The following is a 14,552-nucleotide window of genomic DNA, read 5'->3' as shown; positions in this document are numbered from 1 at the left end:
AGAGTGGGAAGTCTGAATCTGACTTAATAGCTTAGGAAAATAATATTTGCAAAGAGTTTATATTAAAAAGGCCAGGGCCTCTTAAGATAATGGATTTACAGGCCTCCTTTACCTCTTCAAATGCACACATTTCTGTCCATGTAAAAAATGCTCATTAACTCTGAGCGCTTCTTATTCTTTGATCTTCTCTTACTCTGAGAGTCACCCTAAAATCAGACAAGGGTTTAAAACGGTCATATACACTGTGCCGGGCCTGGTGCTAATCTCATCCCACATGTGCAATTTCATCCTCTCCATGGGGTCTAGGTGTTGAGGCAGTAGGGGGAGAAAAACAACCAGGACTGTTCTCTCTTAAATTAAGATATTATATCTAGTGTTTGCAGAGTGTTTTCACAGATACAATCACATTTGCTTCCTGAGGCTAAGAAGATTTGGAAGATTATCCCATTTTATAGGGAGAAAATAAGGACTCAGAGCAATTGAGTGATCTGTCCAATATCACACAGCTTTGAATAGTAGAGCCTAGTTCTTCTGACCAGAATTCAGTGCCTCTTCTCGCAGGATGAAAAATCTGCCTATGATTCCAATCCAACACTCCTTTAAACAATTGCTTCCTACCTCCTGCTTCCTTGTAAACACTCATATTGTGTCCTTAACCTCAGTTCACCATCAGCTGGCCTCTGATAGGTAACAACGGCTGAAAATAGCTTATGGTATGACACTGCCCAGCAGGATTTCATTTTCCCCTAAGAATTAACAAAACAGAAACCTACATAGGAGAGTTTGAGTTTGGTGACAGGTCCATTGTGGAGTTGCTTTGGTGGCCAAGGGGTCTTATTGGTGTCCCTTATGATAAATACATAAGCAAGCATGTATTTTCATAGTTCTGAACCCCGGTGTTGATGGCGCAAGAGAAGAGAAAGTTGGAGGAGCTGAATGGGTGCCCTGTGAACAGTTTCACATTGTGGACCTTGGTAGGTTCTGGGGGATGAGACCCTACGGCCCCAAGTTAGCTGACCTTCAAGCTAAGCTGAATGCAGAAGCAGCATGGCTTTTCAGATAGAGTTTTCTATATTTTCTCACCCACTTGGATGAGGCCAAAGGAAAAAAAAACAACCTGTTTCTTTATTAATGATGCTTTCTGCAGAGTTAGATTAAGCACTGATTAAAGGCAGATGCTTCCAAAGTATAAATGTAAGTATCATCTCAGTCACTTCTCCGGTTACAGGGTTTCCTACACAATTCTTTAAAATCACTTTGGCTCACTTCCCATTCGCCTTCCTCTATGCTCTCCACCCAGCTTTGGAGCCGCCCCTCCCAGAAGGGCTTCAACTGTCAGGAGCAGAAGCTTGGACTCTGTGAGAGACTTGCTCTGTGGAGAGCTTCAAGAGGTGCCACGGGAGCTGCTGCCTGGAGCTGCCTTACCAGGAGGAAGGTAAGTCTTCCGGGCTGGGAGCAGCCCTGTTCTTCTGTCCTTTCAAGGCTGGACCTGCCACTATGGAACTTGCTGATTTTTTTTCATCAGGGTGAAGTACGGGTCTTCTGTAACATTTTCCTGCTCAAATCAGAGGCAGAGACCAGGTACCAGGATACATGGCTTAGGTAATAGGGTCCATCAGGTGATTCTCCTCCTTTCAAGTGCTCTGAGAGGGCATGGGGATAGAAGATGGTCAGCTGGCTGGCCTGGTAGGTGCTTGCAACCCTGGACTTTGAGTCAGAAACTGGGCTTTTCTAGAAATGATGTGTTCAAGTCTTGGTCTCCATCTGAGGCTATGGTGCAAATCCTCCAAACATTTTCTGAATTCCCTGTGGCCAGTTAACTTAATCAGAAATTGATATACATGAGGGTGTTTTTGTTTTGTTTTTTTAGAAGAGCTAGCACCTAGCTTGGGATTGGCTTTGGACGGAGATCAAATTGTGTTAAAGTCTGTACATGTTTGCTTTCTTTCTGATTTTCTTATGGGATCTATGAAGGAGGAAGAGTATGTATATATTCTTGTAGCCCACATTAATGAATATGACTTATGCATCACCAAAGTTGGAACTTGTTATGGGGACCACCACCCAAAATGGATGAAAGGGCATCCTGTAGAGTATAGTCACCACTGGACTCTCTGGCTTGGGTGAGTGGGAGGGTGTCATGGTGGGGCCCGTGGGATGCCTGTGGGAGTGACATGTGAATGGTAGCAGTGAGGCTGATGTTCAGGGAAGAATGCCACACACAGTGAGGGTGCCATCCACCCAGCCCAGCTGGAAGCTGTGTGCCTTTTTCCTCCTGACTTCCTTCTGTCACCTTCTTGGACTGTCTTAGCTTAGGTATAACAATGTAGGCGGATAGGTGGAATTGCATGAATTGAGATTCTCCAGCACTTACAGGATCATAGGCAAGTATTTCCATTTCTCTAAGTCCTGTTTTCTTTTGTAAAATGTGGATGGTATAAAAGTATCTACCCTGTAGCTCTCTTGGGAAATTATGAGAGATAATCTATTTAAAGTGTTTGACAGTGCTTAGCCCATGGCTCAGACTCTTATTAACCTCAGGGTGGACCTTTGGCATTTTAAATTGTGTGGACCAGATCCATGGCAAAAGGTTCTGGTTGTACAGCTGCAATCCTTTTGTGACTTCCTCTTACTGGTTAGGGAAAAGTGTGAGGGTCGAGCTCCTAGACAAAACTAGCAAGAAACACTAGTTAAAGGAAGATGTAAGGTTAAAATCTCTGCCTCTTAAGAGAGGGATTCAGCTTAATTCCAGATGAATATTTCTTTTCAGAAATCCCCCAAGGATAATATTTATCTCATTAGATTGCTCTGAGGATTAAATGAGATAATAATTTTGCCTGGAACAAGATAGACATCATTATATGACATCTATCATTGTGAAAATGTTTGAAATGTCATGTTAATTGAAAAATTCACAGAGTGAAATGGCATATGTATCGCAATGAGCGCTATGTAAATATATTCATAAGAAGACTACAGAAAAGAAATCCCTCCCAAATGTTAAAACTTGCATGTGGTCAGTAGCTTTGGTTTGTGAGTGATCATTTCCTTGTTTTCTAAATTTTCTTTAATGGATGATTCTATCAGCCCAAGCCCTGGCAGGAAACAGATAGCACATTCAAACTGGGCATTTTGAGGATGTTTTATTGAAGAGACATTTTATAAAAGTTCAGGCAGAGTTACAGTAACAGAAACAAGTTAGAGTGCTGTTCTCAGGTGTGTTGAGAATGGGGTGACATTATATTCCACGTCTGAAGGGGAAGGGGAATGTACTATAGAACCGGAAGTGAAGCTGTGTGGATAGAACCAGAAGGGAAGCTGACAGGAACTGTGCTGCATGCTGCCATCAGGGAGAGAGTTGGGAAAGAAATCCCTGCCTCCATTCTCCACTGTTCTCTGGGTCTCTCACTGGTGCCTCCCATTGGCCAAGCTCAACCAGAAGCCAGAGTTCAAGGGACCCCAGTGAGGGGGCTCCAGATAGATCAGCTCATGGGCATTGAGTAGGGTGGGAAAGGATGGGGAGAGACCTGTAGAGCAAATTAAGATGGCCAGCACAGTAAGATTATGTAGCTGTTGTAATTATAGGTAAAATCATAAACAAGAAAGAAAAGCCTTTTGCTATCCTCAGTGCTTTCACACCATACTCTTCTGACTTCTAGCCTTCATAACTGTGCCTTCCTCCAGGCTCCCAAAGCCCCTGGTGCAGCTGCACTCATTGTATGGCTTCATCCTTCGTGCTTGACTTGCTTGATTCCCCACACCATTGTAAGACCCTGGAGGCTGGTAAGACCCAGCACATGAGTGAACGAACGATTGGAATTCAGATCTAAATAACTCTATAAAGCTATAGATTTGAATTAAGGTCTGGAGCTACTTAACAGAGAGTGGATTCCTGATGAATTTAGGGTCTCTGCTCACAGAAGTGAGGCCTTAGCCCTCCTTCCTAGGTGAGTGTTTGTTTTTTATTTGGTGGCAGTGGGCCCATGAGCCTGTTGAGCCCAGACAGGCCCTCAGAGGCCCTGACAAATGGCTCCCCACCTCGCTGGCCAGTTTAGCCTATCACCTGATGGGGGTCTGGCAGAGCATTCTCATGGGCCTCCCAGTCACCAGGATTGCCTTGGGTCAAATCATAATTCACATGGTCTCCTGGTTTAGGACTGTAAATTGAGATTAAGCTTGCTTCCTTTCTGACTCTAGGAGATTTAGAGCCTGTCTTTATACCTGATACTTTAACTCTCTGTTTTGAATTAGAGAATGTTTTGAGCCCTTGAAGAATTTTTGCAATCTTTTTTCAATCCTATGAAAGTCACATACATGCATATAACTCAAATAGCTCCAAAGGAGGAAATGTTGGGAAGGATAGAACATGAAAAATAAAATGTTTCCACCTTAACCAATATATCTAGTCTACTTTTAACCATTTCAGTTTTTCAGTCTTCTGGTCACTTAACTCTAAATAATTCTCTTATATGTCTGTTTCTTGATTTATCAAGTTTAAGTAAAAATTATTGAATTGTGACTGTGTGTAATGAAGGATGACTTCCTTGGTGGCTCAGACGGTGATGAAGGATTTAACTCCTTACAGTAATCCTTCTGCCTTTCTCATGATTTCTTCCAGTTTTTGTTCCCTGTATTTCTAATTTGGTTTTGCACTTAATTACCTGTGTAATTTTAAGGGATAAACTTGTACTGCTTGATGCGTTGACCTTCCATAGAATGTCGTATTTCTCTTAAGTGTTTAGGATGAGGAAGTTGGTGCCTCTGAACTTCCCTTCATCTTTTCTCTCCAACTTCAGCTTGTAACAGTATTTTATAACATTTATAACATTTTGAAGTCTATCCTGTAATTATAATTAATTTTTCTTTATGTATCAGATGATTGTTAAAAATAAAAACCTAATATATAACCTTCATGATATAGTGATTTTTATAGCTATAAGTCTCTAAAACCAAGTACTATATTTGGACCCTTAAAGAAGGGGTGGACTCTGAAAGCACTGACCTTCTGCTGCGTGAAGGAGAATGTTCTAAGTGTCAGGTCACATGGACTCTCTTTTTTCCCTATTCTTATAATCTGTTGGCTGCTCAGATCATTTAGTTGGCCTCATGTGTAAAACATGACTTTTTGAAGAACATTTTATTTTCATGAAATTTCTAATTATCTTTCTTTTCTTACTTATTAATAAGCCAGTTTCTTAATCATATATTTTTGTTAGAGAGAATTTACTTATTTATTTATTTTTTAAATATAAATTTATTTATTTTAATTGGAGGTTAATTACAATATTGTATTCGTTCTGCCACACATCGACATGAATCTGCCACAGGTATACACGTGTTCCCCGTCCCCTCCCCATACCATCCCTCTTGGACTTTATTCTTGAAGACTTTTTCTTATGGTGTTCTGATTTCTGATTCTTGCTGGATAAAGACCATTGAGGTGCAGATATCCTGGAATAGTTTTATTGCACTCTTGGGTTGGGTACAGTATATCTTGGAGCCCATGCAGCCTCCATTTTTTGATTCTTTTTTTGCTGTTTGGGAGCATATACTCAACTTTTTTGGTAACGAATCATTTAATGTTAGAAAAATTTGCCTCCCCACTTGAGTATTAATGAGGCTTAGGAAAAAATTGCACTTAGCTAATTTAATTCTTTGTGGGCGCCCCTGGTGGCTCAGATGGTAAAGAATCTGCCCGCAATGCAGGAGGCCCAAGTTTGATCCCTGGGTCAGGAAGATCCTCTGGAGAAGGAAATGGCAACCCACTCCAGTATTCTTGCCTGGGAAATCCCATGGACAGAGGAGCCTGGAGGGCTGCAGTCCACAGAGTTGGACACTACTGAGCAACTAACATACACACAAATTAATTCTTCAATGAATTTTCCATGCAATGAAATTATTTTCTGTACAGAAATTTTCAGAATTAAATATTTTTGTGTTTGAATATTTCCAAATTGTATCATTTATAATTTGTGCCATATTTATTTTACTAATTCATTACCTTAATTAATTTTGCATGTGCAGCCTCTGTTTCTACAGTCCAGTTTTCCTGAGTCTACTTCTGTTAAAGAGTATTTGATTCTTCCATTAATTTTTTTCAGTTAATAAGAAAATTTTACTGCATGTGGTTTTATTTTATCAGATTTGAGTTGATAATTTTTATAAACTCTTCTTTTTTCCTGGGTCAATTTTTGTGGTTTTCAGTGTTACCTTTTTTTTTTCCTTCTTTAGACAGTTTATTTTAGTTGTTGTTATTTAAAAGAAGAATGCCAAAATAATTGTGGCTTAAGATTTGAATCTAAAACTTGTGTTGAACAGCTCTTGAATACATGTCATTATATCCAGGTTATTATCCAAAGCTCATGAGAAATTATCCTCTATAGATGCAAATGCTAATTTATACCTATTTATTATTGTTAGTCAGAAAATTCTTCTGATTACATTTTCCCTAATGGTTTCATACTTCCCCCCTCCTCCCAGTGTTACCTTTAAGATGTAGTTCTTTAGTTATTACATCGTCTATAACAAATTTTGATGTGTGCAGTTTCAGGGGGTTGTCAGTTTCATTTGTGTTGTTTATTTTTATAAAGTCTTTTTTACTCAAGAACCCAACCAAGATACCTCAGGGTCAGAACAGCAGGATCAGAGTGTCCATTTTCTTTTTTAATAGTCTCATTATTATGTCAAGAGCCCTCCACTGTATTTCTTGCTGCAACTTAGCATAAAGTCTAGTTTTTGCCATCAAGGGTCTTTACCTGGCTCAACCATTTTATAGGATCAACTAACATTCATATGCTATTTACAGCAAAGAACTTTATGCTTGTCTTAAATGTCTTTTATGAGCTCTAGAGCCAAACTCAGTAGAGTATCATATGCTTACTTCATTTGTATAAATTTGACTATACACGTTTATGAGAGAGAAGAGAGGGGAGAAATAGAAGGGGAGAGGCATGGAGGGAAGGGGAGAGAAGAGAGAGTAATTTAAATAGTGTAGCCAGTTCCATCATCTGGGCACATCTATTATGAGCTTGACCCTGAATGAGTGGAGGACAGAATCCTCTGAATCTATGGTCCCAGGTTTGGTTTCTGTTGAAATACAGCTCACACCTTGTGAATATTACATTACCCTTAGTGTGTTTAAAGACATTTTTTTGTTGCCTTTATTATGACTCTTAAACACAATCCAGCTACTTTCTTCACTGAAGAAAGAGTGACTGGTTCTGGCACTGGAAGAAAACTGGCAGTACTGAATGTGTTGACAAATGAATTGAGATGCCTCTTCAATATGGTACCTCCCTAAGGGACTTTCAAGGGAAATTTTGACCATGTTTTTAGGTTTTTTTTTTTAATTATTATTTTAAATGTGCTGTTTTCAGAGCCTAATGTGTATAAGCTGTGATTTTCTTGTACTGAAGTGCTTCTTGATTCTCTCTGCTTGCAGGTCCTGTCGATAGCTTCAACTCCATGTGTTTTAAACTGAATCTGTTCACCCATAGCTTTCTCCTTCCCTAGTGCTCTCTATGTGAGTGAGTGGCACTGTTAACCCACTTGCCCAATCCAGGAGCCTTGGCTCCTTCCTATCACTCAAATCCACCTGTTTCTTAAATGACTCTCAAATCCATCTACTCCATTAGGTCATCCTCAGTGGTTATGACCCGTTGAAACAGTTTCTAAGCTCACTTCTCCTCTTCTAGCCTTCTCAACTCCTTCATCCCCTTATCCCAAATCTATCCATTCTCACCAGTAAGAGGGATATTAAAAAATGATAGTGTTTCTCCTCTGTAATAGTAATAACTCAAATGTTAGCAACTCCCCCCTACCCTCAGGGTGAAGTTCATGATCTTTACTAAGTATTATAGGCCCCCACACGCTCTCTGATGCTGACTGACCATCATGCTCCACAAAAATCTCCATTCTGGGCAAACAAGACCTGTTGATGGATAATGTGCTTTTTCAACCAAGTGTCTTTGTTCATGCTCTTTCCTCTCCCTGCAACACTCTGATGTCCCTTATTTTCTTCTCTGAGACTTACATCTCCTTCAGGTCTCAACTAAGACATTAAAGCTTTGGTAACCCATCGCTGATTCGGCAAAGCTGCTTAGATACTCTCCTCTATTCCTTTCCTAGAGTAGCATTTATCTTACTCTGTTATAATTTCATGTCTTTTATCTGTCTTCTCCACTACAGCAGGGCAGCATAACTGTAGTGCCTGGAGGAGCAATGGAGGTTTTTTTCACCATTAATACCTAGCACTGTGCCTGGAACAGGCACTGAACACATGGTTGTTCAATGAAGACACCAGTCCTATGTCAGACTCCCATTGTAATTCCCTGGAGGGGTGTGAGAATTAGTCCTAGATTGTCATTCAGTAAATTAGAAAGGAAAAGGATGCTTGATATGGAGAATAAATGCATTCAACTGAAACAGTATTTTTTTTTTTTTCTGAGTCTAGTTTTAAGCCTGAAGCTGTGGAGAAAGTCCTTATAGAAAGTGCTATCAGGGATAAGGGCTGGCAGAGCTATTATCCCATGATAGAGTGACCCTATTGGCTTTGGCAAACCCATTTTGCTTCCTTGGAGTCTTGCTTCTGCCTGGTCTGGATTTCAGAAATAAGGGAGCTGGCATAGGATCATAGATGATAGTATAAATGTTCATGCCCGTGTTTATGGTTCTTTTGTTTCCATCCCATCACATTTCAAGAACTTTTCTGACCAAAGGTGAAGAAAGACTCATGAACTCATAGTTTTGATTTTTACAACCCCCAGTTATGGCCCATTTGATTCCCTATTCCTTCCTCTCCTGTTCACATTGTGACCACTTGTCTACCATTAGTAGGTCCTATTTCAGTAGTTCAGCTGATTTAGTCTTATTGTCTTGCTTGGTGCTCAGTTTTACAGACTGAGCTGCTGCTTCTGCTCATTGATCTTGAACTCAGCTTCTCACCTGTTCCCAGGTCCTTCAGGAATGATGTTCTGCTTTGGTCTCACGTTTGCCCCAAATTCTTGGTATATTCACAATTATGGTCAACTTTTCTGATTTTCCACACAGCTAATGAGCTCCCCAGGTCCCCCCATCTCAGTCTCAACTCTGTAGACTCCATGGTTCTATCCATGTAAAGTAGAATCTCAGGGAAGAAATTAGAGTATAATCTCTACCTCCCAGATCTCTCTGAGAATCTATTTACTGCTTGTCTCTGTCCCAAGGGTGAAGATGGATGACAGGTGCTACCCAGTGATCTTTCCAGATGGGAGGAATTTCCGCCCCTTCACTCCTGACTCTTTGGCTGCAATCAAGAAGCGGATCGCCATCCAAAAGGAGAAAAATAAGTCCAAAGATCGGAAAGCAGCAGAACGCGAGCCTCGACCTCAACTTGACCTAAAGGTCTCCAGAAAGTTGCCCAAGCTTTATGGTGACATTCCCCGTGACCTGATAGCAAAGCCCCTAGAAGACTTGGACCCATTCTACCACAATCATAAGGTACCTCTGTGAGGAGACGGGAGTGTTATAACCACAAAGTATAACTGGCACTGCAAGGATCTCCTTGGGCTATAAAGAGGCCAGACCCCACTTCTCCTTTGCTATCACCCTGTCTTTGATTTCCAATCCTAAGAATGGCTTTCAGTACTAATTTATCTCTATAATAATGCATATCTTGGAGAAGATAAGGACTAGGAGCAGTAGAAGGGTAAAACGGTGTCAGGAAAGAACTGGACCAGCAGTCAGAAAGGTTGAATACAGACCATTTCAAGTGCTTGAATTTATAAGTTTGGGTAAATAATTTCACTAATTGTCACTTTTATAATCAGTAAAATGAGAACAACGCCTGCTTTCCCTTCATTACAGCATAGACATGCGATGGAGGCACTTTATAAACTGTAAAACATTATGCTGATATGAAGGATTAATACCACTGTCCATGAATGTCTGTTTCAGCAACTAAAGTTTACCTTGAGAAACTCTTAACCAGTAGGCTTTTTAGGTTATTAATATGAAGGTCAAAGCCCCAAACCAACACTTGACACATAAGAGGATCTCAATAAATAAAGTTTAAGAATATTGTAATCAAGTGGGCACATGCAGATTCTATGTAAACTCCATACGTGATAGTCTTGCTGTTTTATCTACCTAGATGTAGGGAAATTCTAATAAAAGTTTCTCAAAGAGGTTCCTGAATGAGGAAGTATGAGCTCAAGCTCTTCTGATGGCTGGTCAAAAACCCAGGGCAGTGAGGAAAGTCCTCTATAACCCATGAGAAACTGACTTCTCCAAAGGAAGATTGCCTGGTTTGTATGTCCTTGAACTGAACAGACTTGGGATTACCAGGCCAAATGAGGACTGTGTAATGGAGGAAAGTGTGGTATGAGTGGGAAGAACAAGAAAGGAGAAAGGAGATGAAAGAACAAAAAACACTTCATTATCTCTCCCTCTCCTAATGCTCCAGGATTCCAGGGGCTTCTTAGAGGCAGAGTCATTGGAGATAAGTTAACTCCAGGAGACCTCCTTCTGCCTCAAGTCTGGGTAGGGAACCCAGGAGGTAGGCAGCAGCTTGGTGTGTTATGGAGAATCCTGGGAGGACAGACTCTGTTCCAGCTGGGGTGGGTGTTCTAGGACCATCTCTTCTAAATCTGGGTCCTCCCTTTAAATCAGGAGACATGATACTTGTTCGGAGCTCTTACACCCACAGCCTCACATGCCAGTGCTCTCAGCACTCCTGTGAGCCATGGGTGGTGTCATTAGCACTTCACCTTACAGATGGGGAAACAAAGCTTTGATGGGGAAGTGGCTTACACCAGGTCAAGCAGCCCGTTAGTGGTGGAGCTGGGACTCAAACCCAAGGGTTCTTTCTGTAGTCACAGGTCACTTCTTATCTTTCAAAGCTTCCATTTTTGAAAGAGAAAAGAGTGGAGATGTGTCAGCAAGCAGACAGGAAATACCTATATTTTAAATCATTAAAACCTTGGGAAGTGTAGTTAAATACACCATTAGTTGAAATATTTAAAGCAGTCAGAGGAGGCATTAATAAAATATCTAGGTCAAAGGGCACAGAAATAGAGCCATAGCATGCCACATATTAATCTGGGTGACCCACCTCAGGAGAGGTTTACTCTCTGCCCTAAAATCATCTTTCTGTCCAGAGGAAGTACACGGAATCCCTAAAATGAGTCTTAGACTCCTGGGCTCATAGCTTTCAAGGAATCCTGTAGCCCATTTCATTTTGTTATGGAGTAAAAAGAAAGCATCCTAGTCCACATTCTCCCTGCTGCCAGATGGCCAGCAGACAAGTTCCACAACTCGGTGAAGGAAGCTGATGCTTGGCAGTGGCTGAAGTTCTGGTCCCTCAACCAAGGTGGCAGCTAACCTGCTGTTTCTGTGCCTGGATGACAAGACCTGTTTTCCCTGTCTGAGAACATGCTGAATTACATGTCAAGGAGTACTTTCTGCAAGTCTGAAAAAAGCAGTGACATGGAAGACAGGAATGACCCTAGTTCTATGAAGGCTTTTATAACTAACAGCCTTGGGAACCGATAAGGGGACAGCAGATGACTGTTATATGGAAAGGGGATGGTTTGAAGGTTATGTTAGAAGCCTGTGAGTCATTGGTTTTGTCCAGAGGCAGCTTCATGCCCAGAGCCCAGGAAGAGATGCAAGGAGGAAGCAGGTGTTTTTCAGCAGGGCCCAACTGGACACTTTGGGTGAGAAGCGCACCAAATCTTTCCTGGATTTGGCATCCCTGGTTATACCCATGACAAGGCAGCAGAGACTCCAGTGAATGTTCAGTTCTACTTCTGTCTCTTCAAGTTCTCTTCTAATTCTCATCTCCATAAATAGTACAATACAAAGGGTTTTATTTGACCCAGTTATTACTCTTTATCTCTTTTTTGTTTGTTTGCAGGGCCCATGCACTTCATTTCTGTGGCCTCCAGAATATGTCACTGGGTGAAAAGTCCATAGCTCAACAGTTATTTTAGGCGTGAGGACTGACTTTCAACAGATCAGAGTCTTGGAGCCCTGAGAGAGACCTAAGCCACATGGGTGGGGGGGATCTACTGGCTTCCAAAGTGAAGTGTAAGCTGCTCAGAAAGTACCTCTGGCTTCAGAAGGTAACTCTCTAGTCAGAAGCTGCTGTCATAATATGACAAGCCATACCTCAACCTATGGTTCCACTGGATTTTCTCTAAGATGAACTCATGATAAATATTGTTTTGTCACTGCATATAATTCCTGTTGTGTGGTTTTTTTTTTTTTTTTTTTTTTTTTTGGCAGACATTTATGGTGTTGAACAAAAAGAGAACAATCTACCGCTTTAGCGCCAAACGTGCCTTGTTCATTTTGGGGCCTTTCAATTCAATCAGAAGTTTGGCCATTAGAATCTCAGTCCATTCATATCCTTTTGTTGCTTCTTTTACTAAGTCCAGGTCATGGGAAGCGTGCACAAGCTCGGGGGGTTCATGTGTCTGTTGAGTGGAAACAACCCATTCTTTCAACAAATACTGGCTGAGTGGCCCCACTGCATGACAGGCAGGGCTGTGCTGGGGCTGGCCCCCGTCTGGGACCCTGAGGCCTCGGAGGAGAGGAGAGGCTCAGCTGGGCTTTGGAGGCATCAAGAATGGCCTCCTGAAGAAAGGAACATCTAAGCTGAGACCCAGGTTGGCAACCTGTGTACTGAGTTTAACTGATAAATGAGTTGTGGTAGAACTACAGTATTTAAAGCTTTTTTGGAAACACTTTCTAGTGTTAAAAGTACAGATTTACAGGGGATGAGAAGAAACCTGGCAGTTTCAGATGGGAGGCGGGGGAGATGTGAAAAAGACAGGCGTGGGTTGGTAGACATAATGAAGTACTCAGGAAAATGGGAAGGAATATCTATTTAAGTTGGGTTCCCTAGAAGCAGAGCCTGAGATGGGATTCTTAATTAAGTGATTTAGTGGAGGAGTGCCGTCTGGAAAAGGAAAAAGGGAAACATCATAGAGCAAAAGGAGGAGCCAAACAAGAACAGGGCCTTAGCTGAGGCTACATCAGGCATCAGCCTGAGCCCACAGGGATCTTCAGAGCATGGGTTGTATCACAGAGCTGCCCCACCTGGAAGCCAGACGGCGAGTTTTTGCAAGTCTGTGGGTCAGACGTGTGGCAAGGGCATGTAGCCTTGCAGGGTGAGAGGCTGCCATTCGAGGACAATTCTTCAAGAAAGGGGGCAGCTGTGGGTTGTTCCAGTCAACACTCACAAAAGACAGATGCTTCTGCAGAAAAAGGGTCCTGCAGGGACCCCTGCAGCCTCTACTACAATAACCGGTGACATGGGCCGTCCTGCAGTGCACCTGCCTTAACAGCCCCGCTCACATTGTTCAGCATGTTCATCATCTGTACTGTCATCATCAACTGCGTGTTCATGGCCTTGGCTCATCAGAAGAGCAGCATTGACGTGAAAACTGACCATGCTGAGTAAGTATTTTTCCTGCACACATTTATCCTATGTTTTTAAGCAAATAGACCTTAAAGAATCATGATTATATCAGAGTTTGGCTATGGAGAGAAGAAAAAGTCACCCATAATCTTAGATCCCCAACACCAACGCTGGCAGAGTCAGTTTCATTTTGAAACTTTCTCAGAATAGAGTCTTAGAAATGGGTTTACTAGCTGGACATCCATCACCCTGACTGGATACCCTAACTATGGTTGAATTGACAGTGACACACCCAAGTGGGCCTGATTTGCCTGGAGGGTTGAAGTCTCCCTCTCATGGAGAACTCGAGCGCTGCTTCCTGCTGGGCATGGTTCTACTCCACAGCAGATGTCATTTTGGTCTGCATGTCCCACCATTGGCCAGGCTTCTGCTAGAAAAGAGAGAATGGTAGGGTGAGAGGTGGAAGGCCAGATGGCTAGACAGAAATTGAAGTCAGAGGTGGCTGTCTCATTTGTTTGAGATCTGGATGAAAACTTGCAGAATCCTGCTGCTGCTGCTGCTGCTGCTGTAAGTCGCTTCAGTCGTGTCCGACTCACAGGCTCCCCCGTCCCTGGGATTCTCCAGGCAAGAACACTGGAGTGGGTTGCCATTTCCTTCTCCAATGCATCAAAGTGAAAAGTGAAAGTGAAGTCGCTCAGTCGTGTCCGACTCTTAGCGACCCCATGGACTGCAGCCCACCAGGCTCCTCCATCCATCGGATTTTCCAGGCAAGAGTACTGGAGTGGGATGCCATTGCCTTCTCCGTGCAGAATCCTACACATCTGCAATTACAGCCTTTTTTTAAAAAAGACCCATAATTTTTATAAATTATACCTGAGTTTAAAAGATGGTATCTCAGGGCACACAGTAATTATGCTTCTGTGTTTATTTGTCACCTGAAAGGTGAGCAGTTTAGGAAAAAGCTGAAGCAGGAAGTAGTTCTTTCCCAAGGCAGCCTCATGACCATTTCTGCTCTTGTAACTAGCTGCTTTAGGATTTTTCAAGTTCCTAAGACCTTAGTTCTTTAGCTTTGAAGGCTAACAATGACTGGATATTCTACCAGAAAATGTCCACTTTTAATCTGAACCAGCAGATTGTTCAAATGAATTGT

General features: G+C 42.0%; 1 protein-coding gene across 1 annotated transcript in view; it reads left to right on the top strand.

The window, feature by feature from the left end:
• The window catches only part of SCN11A (sodium voltage-gated channel alpha subunit 11), a 141,436-nt gene that overhangs the window by 50,592 nt on the left and 76,292 nt on the right, over positions 1-14,552 (top strand). Inside the window, exons 5-8 of the mRNA XM_070359609.1 lie at positions 1,301-1,435; positions 9,204-9,477; positions 12,265-12,383; positions 13,339-13,440. Coding sequence (XP_070215710.1) covers positions 9,211-9,477; positions 12,265-12,383; positions 13,339-13,440 — 488 coding nt within the window. The 5' untranslated portion in view covers positions 1,301-1,435; positions 9,204-9,210. The remainder of the gene's footprint in view (positions 1-1,300; positions 1,436-9,203; positions 9,478-12,264; positions 12,384-13,338; positions 13,441-14,552) is intronic.

Source organism: Bos mutus, chromosome 22, assembly GCF_027580195.1.
Source record: "Bos mutus isolate GX-2022 chromosome 22, NWIPB_WYAK_1.1, whole genome shotgun sequence".
Lineage (NCBI taxonomy): Eukaryota > Metazoa > Chordata > Mammalia > Artiodactyla > Bovidae > Bos > Bos mutus.
Note: the sequence above shows the minus strand (reverse complement) of the source record. Positions and strands in the feature narration are given on the sequence as shown.